General features: G+C 42.7%; 1 protein-coding gene across 1 annotated transcript in view; it reads right to left on the bottom strand.

Annotated features, from left to right (window-relative positions):
• Positions 1-18,462, bottom strand: part of LOC124124508 — a 78,611-nt gene that overhangs the window by 39,004 nt on the left and 21,145 nt on the right. The window contains exons 3-5 of the mRNA XM_048389683.1: positions 9,749-9,881; positions 9,291-9,398; positions 964-1,140 (exon numbers count right to left, since the gene is read on the bottom strand). Of these exons, the coding sequence (XP_048245640.1) occupies positions 964-1,140; positions 9,291-9,398; positions 9,749-9,881 (418 nt within the window). The remainder of the gene's footprint in view (positions 1-963; positions 1,141-9,290; positions 9,399-9,748; positions 9,882-18,462) is intronic.

The following is an 18,462-nucleotide window of genomic DNA, read 5'->3' on the forward strand; positions in this document are numbered from 1 at the left end:
CCTGTTTGACGCTGGAAGTGTAACTGTGTACTCTTCCCGGGGTAGTTTCATCTACACTAGTTACGTCAATATCTCGTCGTCAATGACGTAATGTCGCGGGACTTTGTCATCCATAACATTTCCTAACTCTTCTCCAAGTCTACCGAACACATAAAGAAGAACTTCAATATCCATCAAATACATGACTGTAATACGTGTCATGACCACACAAAAAATGTTTTAAGTTCAGCAGCAATTTTATTTAAGTATGTTTTGTTTGTTTGTTTGTTGTTTAACGCCGCACTCAGCAATAGTCCAGCTTTATGACGGCGGTCTGTAAATAATCCAATCTGGACCAGACAATCCAGTGATTGGCATCATGAGCATCGATCCACGCGATGGGGATACGATGACATTCATCAATCAAGTCAGCGAGCCTGACCATCCGATCCCGTTAGTCGCCTCGACAAGCATAGTCACCTTTTAAGGCAAGCATGGGTTGCTGAAGACCTATTTTACCCCAGATCTTCACAGGGAGACAAGCATGGGTTGCTGAAGACCTATTCCATCCCGGATCTTCACGGGGTGACAAGCATGGGCTGCTGAAGAGTTCTTCACGGGCGAGTCTGCTCAACCATGTTGCCCACCGGTTTGCTTCTCTTACATAAAGCGACAAATCCCTCTCCAGTATCCATTGTCTCGCTGACTTGACTGATGCATGTCATCGTATCCCCATTGCGTGGATCGATGCTCATAGTGTCAATCATTGGATTGTCTGGTCTAGACTCGATTATTTACAGACAACCGCCCTACAGCTGGAATATTGCTGAGTGTGGCGTTAAAGAACAAAGAAAGAAAGAGATACGGGGACATGCATGAACCACGTCACCTTGTCTGACCACCCTAACAAATTAGCCGCCTCTTACGACAAGCATAGGGATCTATATGCTAACCCGGAATTAACTAAGTGGAGTTTATTGTTACCTTCAGTGCAGCCGAAGATGACGGCGTGGTGCATGATGTTGACGTTGTCGATGATGGGCGTGCTGGCAATGATGTGGTAGTCGGTGTCGTTGGGGATGGAGAAGATCTGACACATGTAGGTTGTTTCCACTGGTGGTACAGATGTCCGTGGTATCTTCAGATCCATGTTTCGCACGTCTAGATGTAAATTGTTGGCAATGTTACTCAATATGTTTCGTAATATCGAACTATCTATAATCCATTAAATGGGTTATAACGCCGTATTGAACAGAATTTAGTTACAGTAAACTACGGTTATAACGAACACGCTTATAACGAACTGACGGATATAACGAACTACTTTTTTGGTCCCGACTATTTGCTGTAGTTATGCTGTATATATGCTTATAACGAACTACGGTTAAAACGAACTAAAATTTGTAGTCCCTTCGAGTTCGTTGTAACCGTACTTTACTGTATATCGTTTTGTTTTTTGTTTAACGTCGCAGTTAGCACTATTCCAGCTGTATGATGGCAGTCTGTAATTTAACGAGTCTGGACCAGACAATCCAGTGATTGACATCGTGAGCATCGATCTATGCAATTTGGAAACGATATTCTTCACTGACCCACGTTAGCCAGCTTGACCACCCGATCCATTTAGTCGCCTCATACGCCAAGCATCGGTTCCGAGGGACCTATATTCTTACCCGGAAGCGGGTGAGGCAGATCTTACCGTCAGCTGGGAGAGATATCTGTGATGGTGTGTACAGTCTAACAGTGATTTGGGTTTAGATGCAATTAGTCCGAAAAGGTTTGTTGGTCCTCTAAAACAGTTGGAAAGCTAAAGCTATTGTTCCCCAAAACCTACGTAGTAATATTGTTTTGGAATCATTGATCAATTGTTTCAGTTACAGAATAAGCCAATTATTTTATAAGGATTGTAGTGTGAGGAGACTGTGTTTGCTCTTGTGTTCAACTTGACGCATGCGCTGAGAGCCAAAGGGAAATCAAAGTATTTTTGGGCAATTGTATGGTGGCCCGAAGCCTTATTACTAAAATAGGGGCGGTCGGGTAGCCTAGTGGTTAAAGCGGTCGTTCGTCATGCCGAAGACCCGGGTTCGATTCCCGACATAGGTACAATGTGTGAAGCCCATTTGTGGTGTCCCCCGTCGTGATATTGCTGGAATATTGCTAAAAGCGGCGTAAAACCTCACTCACTCACTATTACTGCAATAGAATGACGATATACATCCTTTGTGAAACCCACGAGCACGTGTATGACACTGACTGCCTTTTTATTGTTTGTTCTTATGTTGTTTAACGCCGCACTCAGCAATATTCCAGCTATATGGCGGCGGTCTGTACATAATCGAGTATGGACCAGACAATCCAGTGATTGACATCATGAGCATCGATCCACGTAATTGGGATACGATGACATGCATCAACTAAGTCAGCGAGCCTGACCCCCCGATCCCGTTAGTCGCCTCTTACGGCAAGTATGGGTTGCTGAAGCCCTATTCTACCCAGGATCATCACGGGGAGACAAGCATGGGTTGCTGAAGCCCTATTCTACCCAGGATCATCACGGGGAGACAAGCATGGGTTGCTGAAGCCCTATTCTACCCAGGATCATCACGGGGAGACAAGCATGGGTTACTGAAGCCCTATTCTACCCAGGATCATCACGGGGAGACAAGCAGGGGTTGCTGAAGACCTATTCTAGCCAGGATCTTCACGGGGAGACAAGCATGGGTTGCTGAGGATCTATTCTACCCAGGATCATCACGGGGAGACAAGCATGGGTTACTGAAGCCCTATTCTACCCAGGATCATCACGGGGAGACAAGCATGGGTTACTGAAGACCTATTCTACCCAGGATCTTCACGGGGAGACAAGCATGGGTTGCTGAAGACCTATTCTACCCAGGATCAACACGGGGAGACAAGCATGGGTTACTGAAGCCCTATTCTACCCAGGATCATCACGGGGAGACAAGCATGGGTTACTGAAGCCCTATTCTACCCAGGATCATCACGGGGAGACAAGCATGGGTTACTGAAGACCTATTCTACCCAGGATCTTCACGGGGAGACAAGCATGGGTTGCTGAAGACCTATTCTACCCAGGATCATCACGGGGAGACAAGCATGAGTTGCTGAAGCCCTATTCTACCCAGGATCATCACGGGGAGACAAGCATGGGTTGCTGAAGACCTATTCTACCCAGGATCATCACGGGGAGACAAGCATGGGTTGCTGAAGCCCTATTCTACCCAGGATCATCACGGGGAGACAAGCATGGGTTGCTGAAGACCTATTCTACCCAGGATCATCACGGGGAGACAAGCATTGGTTGCTGAAGCCCTATTCTACCCAGGATCATCACGGGGAGACAAGCATGGGTTGCTGAAGCCCTATTCTACCCAGGATCATCACGGGGAGACAAGCATGGGTTGCTGAAGCCCTATTCTACCCAGGATCATCACGGGGAGACAAGCATGGGTTGCTGAAGCCCTATTCTACCCAGGATCATCACGGGGAGACAAGCATGGGTTACTGAAGACCTATTCTACCCAGGATCATCACGGGGAGACAAGCATGGGTTACTGAAGACCTATTCTACCCAGGATCATCACGGGGAGACAAGCATGGGTTACTGAAGCCCTATTCTACCCAGGATCATCACGGGGAGACAAGCATGGGTTGCTGAAGCCCTATTCTACCCAGGATCATCACGGGGAGACAAGCATGGGTTGCTGAAGCCCTATTCTACCCAGGATCATCACGGGGAGACAAGCATGGGTTGCTGAAGACCTATTCTACCCAGGATCATCACGGGGAGACAAGCATGGGTTACTGAAGCCCTATTCTACCCAGGATCATCACGGGGAGACAAGCATGGGTTGCTGAGGATCTATTCTACCCAGGATCATCACGGATCCCCAACTTCAGATGGGGCATTTAACTCTTGTACAGTTTGCGGAAGAGCCTGCTCGTGGACTATCATTTAGAATATGCTTTTTATATAACTTCAATTATATACTATTCACCCAAAGCCTGTCTCTGTTTTATTTTGACACTGACTGACCACGGATACTAGTGGATGGGAATTCATTTTCGAATCCACAAAAACCCAGATCTTGGTACGACTAACGGACATAACAATATATAGGGCTGCAACGATACAGGAAGGTTACGATTTGATACGCATATCAATATTCTGGTCACGATACGATACGTATCTCGATACGTAATGATACAGAAACAAGACTTAAACCATATCAAGATTGAACCTTTCATGATTTTGGAACGGTCAAAATTATTTTATAATAACAAGACTACTGAAGTAGTTAAGCTTCAAAGTGGAACTTTCTCTAACTTTCCTTCAAAACGTTTCAAAGTTCAAACACCAGAAAGTAATTAATGTGCTCCACCAGTGATACAACGTCAAAGAATGTTTATGCAATGGTCGAAAAAACTGTATCTGAAATTATTGTTTTATCAGGAATAATATATTCCAATATCGTGTTACTTTAGTTGCAGCTTTTACTATATATGTTTTAAAATAATAAAAACCACAAGCGTATAATTTTGGTACTGGTGATTGCTGTTGCAGGATATTTTTACGTATGGAACAATTTGACCACCGTTGGGACTTCCTGCGCGACATGTATTGCGATTGCGAAAATGTTATGTTGACACATATTGGCCAAATTGCCACAAATATGACTTTTAACGAGTCAAAGTATGGCATTTCTAATATATGTATCCATTCTCTAGCAACTAAAATTCGTTTCAATGTGTCACAAGCGGTACTCTGACCGTGTTGCTGTATCTCTTCACACACGATTTCACCTAACTTAATGAAAACAATATTAAATGAAATTTTGAATAAAATTATTAAAATATATTACAACACATATCCAGATACACAATGAACACGTTTTAATAACAAGATGGTATAATAATGGTATTGAATTGCGTACGTCAGTTCGGATTTGCTGACTGGTATTTCCGGTGGTATGTGCTTGCGGTGATTAGCTGATAATGTTTTTTGAGATGGGGAAAAACATCTGTCAGTGTTAAAACCTGAGTTTATTAAAAATGTAAGTACGTTTTGGTGAGCCATGTGTTACCGCGCACTATAACCAAGTTAGCGGTTTATGGAAAGGCACAATAGTGAGGAAATGCTGTACTTGAGATTTGCGTTCCGTATCGTGGCGTATCGATATATAGGCCCACGTTTATCGTATATCATATCGTGGGTCAAATATCGCGATATATCGGTGTATCGGTTCTTGGCAAAACATTCAACACTGGAGAACAGTCAAGTCTCGTTCATCCGACTCTCGTTTATCCGACTCTCGTTAACCCGACACTCGTTAACCCGACACTCGTTAATCCGACTCTCGTTAATCCGACTCTCGTTAATCCGACACTCGTTAATCCGACACTCATTAACCCGACACTCGTTAATCCGACTCTCGTTAATCCGACTCTCGTTAATCCGACACTCGTTAATCCGACACTCGTTAATCCGACACTCGTTAATCCGACACTCGTTAATCCGACACTCGTTAATCCGACAATCGACAGTCGGCTTTATCTGACACTAATGATGGGAACCGATTAAAAGGTATCCTCCCATTATTTACACGTCCCATTTGTCATACACCTTAAAACAACACAGGTCAGACTTGGAGAAATGTTTACTTCTTTCTGTAATCTTGATTTCAGGGCCAAAACTGAGGCAATCTTGACTTCCAAATCATTCTTGACTTGAGTTGGAGTCCTTGTCATATTTATTCTCTGGGATCTGGGAGACACACAATGCTGTGAGTATCGTATGGCGAACTGACCAGTAGAGAGAATTCCCCTTGGGTCAGACTGGGCCAGTGTAGTCGGTATCCTCCCATTAGTTTCCCGTCCCATTTGTCACACACCTTAAAACACCTAAGTATACCTATATATATAATACCTAAGTATTAGAATGGAGTGATCCAAGAAAAGTAATCCTGTACTTTATGTGGGTCATTATTAAAATCTGTACCCCTTTCAGTCCTGTTAAATAAACAAAAATAAATCTTGAAAATTACAACTTTTAGCGATTTAACAAGAAACATCTTAACTTAACAAATAGTTGGGTAAATTAGGCCAACCCAAAGAAACAAAATGTTGTCATATTTTAACGCTGATGTTGCATATTTGCAATGGCATCAGACATTTTCGTTTTTTGGAAGTTAATACTGCTGAATTGTGGTAACACCGATAACATTTTTAGTAACACAAAGACATTTAAGAGCAACATAAAAACTATGCTAGCCGAGAGGGGACATCGCTTTCTCGCTTTCTCGCTTTCTCGCTTTCTCGCTCTATCGCTTTCTCGCGGTTAAGCAATATCCCCACTTGACCACTGTAGGGGCCGCATGTGATATCTGCTGTAATTGGGAGGTAATGTTGAACTTTTCTCACTATTTACTTAAAACATAATTTAACTGTACAGACGTAGGTGATTTTAAAACAATCCACCCATTTTGGCGTGAAATGTAATTGATTTATTTAAGGTTGATAACAATGAAATGCATTACTATGAATATCTATAACATATATTAAATCAGCTATCATTATAATATGTTATGTATATCTTAAGTATAGTTTTGTCAAAATTATGAATATGTGTGTGTGTGTGTGTGTGTGTGTGTGTGTGTGTGTGTGTGTGTGTGTGTGTGTGTGTGTGTGTGTTTGTGTGTGTGTCCGACTCATTGTCTGTGTAAAAAGGTAGTAGATAACTACATAACTCACATCAGAACGCACAATTGTTAACCATACAGTTTACATGGATAGAGAATTGCTACATAAATATGTATATTCCTGCCTATTCAAGTTAAACTATATTTTACAAGCACTTTAGCATTAAAAACTATTCCCGAAGACAGTTTGATCGAAAGTCATTATAAGAAACGAGTTGTTTTTAAACAATATTTACGACGCATTTCATTTCTGTTGTCCAAGGAATGGTAGAGGTAGAGACATATATCTAATTCATCTGTATTTTGTAAGGGGAACATAACTGTGTACATGTACAACTTTTGTATGCATAATGTGCATGCAACTTAATGAACACAATTGTGATCCCGAAATCGGCGGACGAGCACATATTCGGCTTCAATTCCAAATCTAATGACCGAAAACAATAATTCTTTGGACGTTATAAACAATGCAAACTGGCTAATAAAACTGACATTTATTTGTCAATATATGATCTCCTTCTTATCAGTTTTAAGACTGATGGAGGAATGAGGGGTGATACTATGAACAAAATGAAAATATGAACAGTGACTATCTGTATTCTGTGAATCTTGCCTATTTCTTACACTACAAAAAAATATACAAGCTAAACGAGAAAAGATTACGTGTGTATTTTGTAACATGTTTATCTACTACAAGATGTTTAAAAAATCGAATCATAAGAGGCAAAATAGCGGTGAGAATTACAGGAATGGATCATTTAATGTCAGCAAAAACGTTTTAATGTACGGCATCATGGGAAATATCGCTTTCTCGCTCTATCGCTTTATCGCTTTCTCGCTCTATCGCTTTCTCGCTCTATCGCTTTCTCGCTCTATCGCTTTCTCGCTCTATCGCTTTATCGCTTTCTCGCTCTATCGCTTTCTTGCTCTATCGCTTTATCGCTTTCTCGCTCTGTCGCTTTCTCGCTCTATCGCTTTATCGCTTTCTCGCTCTGTCGCTTTCTCGCTTTCTCGCTCTATCACTTTATCGCTCTATCACTTCTTCTAATGACTTACCATAGTCATATGAAGGAATCGGGTGTTCTTTAACTCCTTTGGAATAGTATGTACTGTAAATCTTGAAATTAACGTTAAAGTTAATTATAAATGCAAAATAATTACCATATTCGACGTAATAAGCCCCCAGGGCGCTCTCTAAATTAGAACATTATTTTGGTGAAAAAAATGTAGAGTTGAAAGATAAATTTCGTGGTTTATGCTGACAGCCTTAAATGTTTATGTACGACAGATATATTTTTCCCGAATTTAATTGCCCATAATTCAGTGTGCATATAACCCACGAGTGCGTATTATACGCGAATAAATAAGTCTTGTTTACATTAATCAATCGGAAGGGGTGCTAATTGGGATTGTTCACTAGCTAATATATTAGCAATTATCGCCGTGTGCGTTTATTAGAGCGCGGCGCTTATTACGTTGAATACGGTAGTTATACTTTGCATTTATGTCTCAGAAATGACTGTTGATAAGACGGCCTCACTGAACATTATTTAAAAATGTGTGACAAGTGGGAATATGGAGGGGTGTGACAAATAGGACATGTAACTAATGGGAGATAACCGATTAAATTAGTGCTATTTAGACCCGTCTTCCGACAGTCTCGCACTCCGACTCCGACACACCTAATTTGCAACGAATTACCGATATCACTCATTAATCAGTCTCGTTAATCCGACACAGTGATCAGCGTACTCCGTGGTCATCTGCCCGCTAGTACACAGGCAAGACGAGTCGGTGAGTAGCTGCATATTACAACAGATGCAGAGATAAACTTGCTTGACAGTAAACAAGAATGCTTTTAAAATACAAAAACAGGATTAATCAGATGCTTAGATTACACCAATCTCATAAAAATCGGATACAAGTTCTCGCTACCGCTGAGGACATCCCATCACAGGTCACGTCAGAAAGATCTTTGACGGACCAAAGAAATGATTAACCGGAAGTCGACATTAGCCTCGTCGGAAGCAGCTTTCTTGAAAAATGCCGCACTAGTTTTAGAGCGTGTTATATTGGCCAATACACATCTCCGTTTCGTCTTGAACACTTTCTTATTAAAAAATGGATAGCGCGGATATCACAGTCTTATGTTTTCCAGGGTGAGGTGATACACCATCATGGGGAGTGAGTGAGTGAGTTGGGTTTAACGCTGCTTTTAACAGTATACCAGTGTCTAGGCTTGTCAGCTTAATGTGGGGGGAAAGCCCGAAATGATGCAGGCCTCAGACGTTGACCACGGTCAAACCCACAAGCACGGGTATGGTGCTGACAAACCTAGAAATAAAATCAGGGCGAACGGGATTCGAACCAAGATTCATAGGTTTCTGGCGAGCCCAAGGGGCGCAACTCAGCACAGCGAATCGCGGCGCCTTAGACGACTGGGCAACCTGAGCCCCCCATTATTATGCGGAAGATAGGGTGGACACAAAATGCATTTTGGTAAGAAGGGGAATGGAAGACTGTCGGGAGATGCTAAACACCAGCACACAAAACAAACTTGATTCCCCGCCATACAGTGGGAAGGATACGTACTGACGTCATTGATGCCGTTGCAGGTGAAGTCCGAAGACTGACAGGCCGTCAGTACCCAACTCTCGTCTTTGGCCAGACACTTGGGGTCGTTCCAGGGGTCACACACACCTGGGGTACGGAGATTCAATATATGAAACAAATTAATGGTGTACCTTAAATTTTCTTTCATAACATTTTCGTTTTCGGTATTTTGAGGGTAATTCAATTCCAAGTCACACAATTTTCGTAAATGGTTTTGATATTTGTTGTTAAGTTGTATTCGGGATTCAGGGCTGAGCAATGAGACTCAGAGTTAAAAAAATAGATAGTATTCGGAATTCATCGGAGGTGGGGCCTTGCACCCGCTTAACTATGTCATGTGACCCCAATTGGTCTCACCTGGAAGGCGAAACGGTGGGGCTGCCAATTTACCTGAGCCGAGTTTCACTTTGATTAAGTCTTATAACTATCACACTCACCTGGGTGGGATAGCGTTGAACCGGTGGGGTTTGTCATTCCCTGAGACCAGGTACAGTTGGGGTCGCCCAGTTCCTGACCATTGGTCAATCCGTCACTGTCCGAATCTTTCTCACACAACGCTCTTGTCCATTCCTGTGGTAAAAAAAAGTTTTTACTGGGTGTTTTATTGCTTTGTTACGAACCCCTCACTTCAAATTTCCCCAATATAGTAACAATACTTAGTCAGCACCATACCCGTGCATGTGATGTAACTCATAATCGGAGGGAGCATATACTAGCTCCGTGGTCTCGTGGCTTGAGTGTCTGCCAGAGTGCGAACGATCAGTGGTTCGACCCTCCGCCTCTGTGGTGTAGTGGATAGGGCATCGACTCACTCACTCATTTTTATTCCTAAAACCTATTTCGCGAAAACCTGGTATCAATACTTTTTGATAGCGATTCATAAACGCATGCTCATGATATTGTCGGAATCGTACAATCGGCTCTGCTTTATGCAGAGATTTCTATTGGATATGGAATGGGTTTTGTCGCTTTATTAATAGTATCGCAGAATCGACTCATGTATTATCGGGGCCGAAATGTTGTCCGTCTTTGTCCGCATTTCACGACAACGCTGTATGTATCAACACCCCCCCCCCCCCCCCCCCCCCCCCTCCAATTACACACTTCACTTCACATTGTCTATATGTAAGCCCTGGTAAGCTCACAGCCAAGTTAAGGCTGATGTTATGCAATTGTGGCTTGGCTATTGCTCAACAGGTAGACAAAGTGGTCAGTTCCCAGGTCGGGTTTGAGGTGTTAACTGACATGCCATGTCGGCAAGATTTTAAACTTTTATTGTGTATGCCAAGTCGGCAATTTGTGAACTATGGTGTATTATGGATTACACGAAACATTCACTGGATCTTGTTTGGAAATTATGTGATTTTTCATCATAAAGTAAGACTGTTTTTATTGTGATTGATACTTGCTTTTGCTGTTTGTAAATAATATGAATCTTGATTAGACTGCCAGTATTAAATTATTTTTAAATTGTTGTGTGATCTCTCCTTGTTATGTATGGAAACGGTTTAGTGGATCCACACGTAACAGTATATATCGTAATAGAACGGTGATATCAAACACTGGATCATCTTGTCAAGTAGAGTTGAAACCTCCCTTACAATTGTAATAGGCGCCCTCTAAAGCCTGTAAAAGGCGCCCAGTGACAGTAGAAATATAGCTATATTCGACCAAAGGTCAGATGTTATATGCTGCCGTATTTTGCGTTGTGTTTCTTCTTCTCTCTGGCAGTAGTCTTAGGTCTCTATATTCTAGTAGGCTCCTGGTAGGGTTTATCAATTCTAATCACAAAGAAAACACAAAGAACGGAGTTAGGTTTAAAGTTTATTTAACAAACAAAACAAAAAGGGGCCAAATCCTAACCTTACCTATTCCCTACATAATTTTCCCCCTTCCTTACCTACTTAAACCTATTCCCCCGTATAACTAAACTTGTACTATTAACCACCCGTCTAACTTAACTCCCAAAAGTAAAACGTCTATAAACAAACCTATTCAATCATTACTCTATTTTTCCCCCACCCATACATCTTAATCTATCTCCTCAATGAAAGCCCTAAAAAATAATAATGAATGATCCTGATTCAGGACGCGGGAGTCGACCGTGCTTACCAGATACTGGTGAGAGACGACTGACGATTCCCTACCCAGGGTAGGCTTATAAAGCCAACACGCGGACCATGTGACCAGGAAAACGGACACAACCAATGAACACGCTCCTTACATCTCGGCTCTCTCAATCATGGCTTCCGCCTAGCCGAGCATGCAAGGAGCGTGCCATCGTCACGTCTTCCCAGCCACTACGCCCGCGTGGGCATAAGCCATTACTCAAGGACTACAAAGATAGGTACTACGTCAGCCGTTCAACTCACCCTTATACTAACCCACCCATAACGTTATTAAATATATATTTTTACCCACTATAACCCCTGGTCGACTACATTCCCCCCCCCTTAAGTCAAAAAGTTCCCCTTTTTGCCCCCTTTAAAAAATACCAAAAACAAAACAATTCTAGATAAATCAACAAGTTTAAATATATAGAAAAAAACTGTGGATTTATATAAAAAAATAAAGAGTCGGATTTATGCACAAAAATGCGATGAAATGCGATTTCTTTTCTTCTTAATCACTGGAGAATCTTGCCAGTACTTCCTGGTCTTCAATTTCTTGTGCCTCTCGGCTCAGGCGTCGTTTTGGCTGAGCCGACCGGACTTGAGCAGCCTCTTCACGCTGCGCTCTTCTAGCCCCTGAAACAGGGTCTCTCCTTGGTAACAGACAGTCCCCCGGATCTTGGAACTGGCGGTTCCTTCTTTGTACAATGGAGACTATCCCTGGAAGGGAATGGGTCTGAGCATGTTTCAAGGCCTCAGGTTTTCGTTGGAAGATCCTCCGGCAGATGGAACACTCCCTCAAATTATGGTGAGGCCGGTGTGCCTGGACCCAATGGTCCACCATCTGCCGGTATTTAGAGAAATGTTTACTCTTGCATCCCTCTACGGCACATGCCATTCCTTCCTCTGGCCAGATAGGCCTTTCTTTTTCTGTGAACTCCGACATTTCTGCCTCAGTGACTTTAATTTGGAGCTCCATCTGAAAGCAGAACTTGAAAAGCAGATCTATTCCCAGCGAAAAAGAAAAAATATAGCGACCAAGTTTGCTCATCCGGAACCCCCTAAAAACAAACAAACCCCAAAACAACCCAAAACAACGACAGACAACACAATCAAACTACATTGGAATTATCTACATCCCATTGAATACCAACCCCCTCCCATCTAACTGGGACTAAACCTTATTCGTGGTTTGATAGTCCTCCCCACACGAGTTCTCACGGCTTCTGGTGATCCTATTCCCCCCTCTGAAAAGGATCCGTCTGTGTCCGCAAATGTGAGGTCTTGGACCTCCGCAGCAGCGGGGTCTTCCTCTGGTTGATTCAACCAATTTTTCGGACATGGAGAACCCTCAAATGGTTTTAACTGATCAACATGTACGCTGATAACTGGCTTCTCCGGACTCCTCTGGATTCGATATGTTGTAGGGGACAGCTGACCTACTACCAAATAGGGCCCATCCCATCCTAACCCTAACTTCTGATTGGCCTTAGGGGGATACCATCGCCAAACAAAGGAGCCTCCTTCATAAGTTCTAACCTTTAACTTGTGGTCGTAGTTTCTCTTTTGTAATTGAGCGGCTCTACCTAGCTGGTCATTTGCAAACTGAAATATGCCTTGCGTGGTCTCCCTCAACCATTTCACATATTCACTAGGGCAACGGTCATAATCAGTTGCAGGTGGGGTACCCACCATGAGATCTATAGGTAGACTTACTTCTCGACCCAACATCATCAGATTTGGTGAGCAGTGAGTGCTTTTGTGTTCGGAGGCTCTATACGCCATAAGTAGGTATGGTAGATGGTCGTCCCAATCTAAGGGTTCTTGATTAGAGTAAATGCTGAGCATCTGCTTTAAGGTCCTATTGAAGCGTTCAACTAACCCGTCTGATTGCGGTCTATAAGGGGTGGTTCTAGTTTTATTAATCCCTAACAAATGGCACACTTCTTTGAATAAATGAGACTCGAACTCTCTCCCCTGATCGGTGTGAATCTGCTCAGGACATCCAAATCTACAGATTACCTCAGACACTAACTTGTCAGCGACAGATAACGCTGTGTGATTTCGCAAGGCAAACGCTTCCTTCCATTTGGTGTAATAATCTCCAACTACCATAATGTACTCATTGCCATTTCTACTTATAGGTAAAGGACCAACAATATCTATGGCCAGACATTCCATAGGAGCCCGTACAGTAAACTGTTGTAATGGAGACCTGCCTCGTCCTGGACCTTGTTTACAGCGTGCACACAAGTCACAAGACTTTAACCATCTTTTAATGTCTTCAGACATTCCTGGCCAATAAAATCTGGTTTTGATAGATGTCATAGTTTTATCTCGACCGAAGTGCCCAGCTGTACGTGAAGTATGCAAATGTTCAAAAATGGATGTACGTACAGCTGTTGGTGCTACCAACTGTAAACGAGAGCCAAAAATATCTGATTCTACCTGACGGTACAACAGTCTATTCTCCAGCCTAAGATCTTGCCATTGTCCCCATAGCATCTTTGCATCTGAACTCCAATCTATGATTTCTGATTTCTCAGGTTGACCACCATCCACTGATAACAACTTCAATACTGGACCTATGCCTAGGTCAGTTAATTGCCAATCGAGCAGCTCATCCCGAGTCCACACTGGTAACCAATTAGCCATGCCACTATGAGCTGCAGTGTCACTGAATAGTCTACCGCCTACTCCAGAACTATCAGAGCCGTCCTCCGTAGAATTCCCATCTTCCCCCGAACCAGTAGGTATAACATTCCTCTCCTCTACTTCAACCGGACTGACAGGTTCAGGTGACTGAACACGGCTTTCTGCAACTTGCAGATCATCAATAGGCTCTACGGATGCGACCAACTGACTATCCTGCTGACTACAAGACAAATCGGAAGAATGACAATCAAGACACTTCTCAAATGTACACCTTCGCTGTGACCTACGTGACAACGCATCTGCATTCTGATGCTTCCTACCAGGCCTATACTTGATCTCAAAATCATAAGTTTCTACAACACTAAGCCACCTTGCTAATATTCCTTCTGGATCCTTGAAGTTTTGCAGCCAAATCAAAGGAGCATGATCCGTACGTAAAACAAACTTTCTGCCATAGAGAAAATGTCTAAAGTGCTTAAGGAATGTTACCACTGCTAGAAGCTCACGTTTGGTTGTGCAATAGTTGCGCTGTGACTGTCCCAGAGTATGACTTGCATATGAAAGAACTTTTTCCTCTCCTTCCTGCACCTGAGACAATACTGCACCTATCCCGAACCCGCTAGCATCTGTATCAAGCACATAAAGTCCTTCGTCTTGAGGAAAAGCAAGTACTGGAGCAGTTATGAGACATTGCTTCAACTGATCAAACGCGTTCTCACAATCCTTAGTCCATTGAAATGGTATACCTTTTCGAGTGAGCTGCACCATAGGAGAAGCGATATCCGAGAAGTTAGGTACAAACTGCCTGTAGTAACCTACAAGACCTAGGAAACTGCGAATATCTGACCGGGTCTCTGGTCTAGGCCAACTTTTGACAGCTTCTACCTTTTCTGGACTACATCTAAGACCATTGGCTGAGACTATGTGTCCTAGAAAAGCAACTTCAGGTTGAAATAGCGTACACTTTTTAGGTTTGAGTTTCAAATTAGCTTGCCTAAACTGAATGAAAACTAACCTAAGATTGTTTAAAGCGGACTGAAAATCTGACCCAAAAACGATGACATCGTCCAGGTAACACAGACACTTTTTCCACTTTAATTTTCCCAGTACCCTGTCCATCAACCTCTCGAAAGTAGCTGGAGCGTTAGTGAGTCCAAACGGCATGACATTGAACTGATGGAGTCCGACATGAGTAGCGAAAGCAGTTTTATGCTTATCTTTCGGATCCATTTTGACTTGCCAATATCCGCTAGCTAAGTCCAGGGTACTAAACCAATGACAACCACCTAACGTTTCAAGTGTTTCATCTATTCGGGGAAGAGGATAGGCATCCCGTAGAGTGACATCATTCAATTTTCTAAAATCAATACAGAACCTGCAGGATCCATCTTTTTTGGTTACTAGACAAACAGGAGCAGACCAAGGACTACTACTAAGCTCTATAATGTTCTGTTGCAACATCTTGTCAATTTCCTCCTCTACCAACTGTTTCTTAGTTAAAGGAACCCTCCTAGCAGGTAATTTGATAGGGGTTGCCCCACCAGTATTGATGGTATGCGTTATCTCATCTGTGTGCCCCAACAAACCATCTTCACTGACGAAAACATCCTGAAATTCTCCCACTAAATCAGCAACAGACTGTTTTTGGCTTTCTGAAAGATCAGTGGAACAGCGATCAACCAGTGATTGCAAGTGACTAGGTATGTCCTGATCTTCAGCATTAGCTGTAACAACATTCTCACACGCAACCAATTGCTCTACCATGCCAACTGTCCCCATTACGGATGAACTATCTATGGTTACCTTCTTGCTATTCATATTCAGCACTGAAATTACTACTACATCCTTGTCAGGTTGGACTAGACTCCTAGCCACAAAAACTCCTTTGTTTCTCCAATAATTGTTTGGCTCAACCAAACCCAAATCAGCACCAAATGAACCGTCAACAGTACATTTGATTAATTTCTCCGAATTCTCAGGAACAGTAACCTTATCAATAATTCTGACCCGTGCACAATTGCTTGTGTTCAATTTGTACAACTTGAGCGTACCTCTAGATGTAGACAGTGTCTTTCGTCTCACATATACCTCACCATCATAATCCTCCAGGAAATCCATGCCAAGAATACTACCCATAGTACCCAAATCTGCAACCACAAACTCTTGTTGAAACTGCACGTTTCCAACACAAAACTCAAAACAAGCAGAACCATGAACAACTATAGGTGTACCGTTGGCCGTAAAGAAATCTTTATGGACTTCCCTTAGCTTATCATCCTGTAAACCCAGTTTAAGGACATCACCTTGTGAGATAATCGAGACTGGAGACCCAGTATCCAACAACAGTCTGGAGGTAACCCCTTTCATCAGAACATCTATATACAAACATTTCTGAGGCTTCAAAGAACGCAAAACAATTTTCTCCCGTGGACTAGACATACCAGTCCGTGTTGACGAAGATGACTTCATCGGTTTCCCTACGCCTGATGCTGACAAAGATAACCTCTCCCCCAACTCAACACCATGTAGTGAAGAAGATTGCTTCACCAAGGGATCTACACTATTCCCTTCCAATTTAGGTAAATCTACTTGCACTTCAATATCAACAGTTAAAATAGTTTTGTCTTTCACATCAGGTGAAGATAACTTCACCGGAATTTTATCTTCACGTGGCCTACCCATTTGTCCAACATTGGCTGAAATCCCGGCCTCGATCGCAGCCGCATCTAGTTTCCCGATTCAGGTTTATTGGTAACAGACTGATCCGGTAAACCCAGCTTTGATAAGTAAGGACACCTATCACGAAAATGACCTGGTTGATTGCAGACATAGCAGGTATTGGGCCTAACCCTACGTAAGCTACGTTGAAAACTTTCCAGACGATCATCGATCAACTTGGCAACTGCCTCAAGGGTCACCCCAGTACTACCAACTGGTTGAACAGTTTGATTGACTCCTGCTACTCTGTCTAATGTTTCAGGTTTCTTTCTCCTGCTACCATCGACAGCTTCAAACTCCATGGCGTATGAAATAGCATTTTCAAGTGTTTGGGGATGTGCAAAAGTGACATGTTTCCTCATGTCAAAGCTATGCAGGCCAGTTAAGAACTGATCAATTAAATGTACCTCTAGTGATGAATAAGTGCTGGTAGGGTAAGCTAAATTTGCTAATCTCCGGAGCTGATACCCATAATCCGAAACTGTTTCGTCATGACCTTGTCGACGATTTCGGAATTCACTTCTATAGGCTACATTACGTTCTACTGGGTTGAAACGCTGACTCAATGCATTTTTGACCGCCTGATAACTATTGAGTTGTCCTAACGTAAGATTACTCAAAAGTTTTTGTGCTGCGCCTCTCAAACACATACTAAGTTGTTGCGCCTTTTCATACTCGGTCCACCCATTCCATGAAGCAACTTGTTCAAAATGAACAATATAATCTTGCCAATCACATGACGTCCCGTCAAATTTGTCAGGTCTAACTTCCCGATGAGAAACTCTAGTCTTCTCAAATTCTGACAAAACAGTGCCCGCTGTATTTAATGACCTTGCACTATCATAACCTCTGGGTCTCGGAAAATCAACCCTTGACCTATCCTGTGACATTCCTGGTGTACTGAAATGAACAGAACGGCCACCCGTCATGATGCCGTCTGGAAAAGAGTGACCCAACAACGGATAATCAGCGTTCCGAGGTGTAGGTGCGTTATAGCTTGACCCCAAAAAGGTATCCCTGCCACTCCTTAAATCGACACCACCTCTTACTAACGGTAGAAGTGTGTACGGTGTAGAGGTAGGATACGTATTGTGTTGAGGGGGTGGTAACTCACTTGTCAAATCGATAAGTGGTTCCTGTGCATTAACACCGGCACTATCAAGAAAACGATCATCATCGGGCTCAGACAGAACTGACCAATCTAACCCTAAACCTTCAGTCATATTAACACTTGAATGTTTGTTGGTTTTTTTCTTTACAGAAACAGACTATAACTAGAAATTGAAAAATATAACCCTATCCTGGTCTCGGCACCAAATCTGTAATAGGCGCCCTCTAAAGCCTGTAAAAGGCGCCCAGTGACAGTAGAAATATAGCTATATTCGACCAAAGGTCAGATGTTATATGCTGCCGTATTTTGCGTTGTGTTTCTTCTTCTCTCTGGCAGTAGTCTTAGGTCTCTATATTCTAGTAGGCTCCTGGTAGGGTTTATCAATTCTAATCACAAAGAAAACACAAAGAACGGAGTTAGGTTTAAAGTTTATTTAACAAACAAAACAAAAAGGGGCCAAATCCTAACCTTACCTATTCCCTACATAATTTTCCCCCTTCCTTACCTACTTAAACCTATTCCCCCGTATAACTAAACTTGTACTATTAACCACCCG

The sequence above is a fragment of the Haliotis rufescens genome, unplaced genomic scaffold (genome assembly GCF_023055435.1).
Source record: "Haliotis rufescens isolate VD_foot unplaced genomic scaffold, xgHalRufe1.0.p SCAF_8, whole genome shotgun sequence".
Lineage (NCBI taxonomy): Eukaryota > Metazoa > Mollusca > Gastropoda > Lepetellida > Haliotidae > Haliotis > Haliotis rufescens.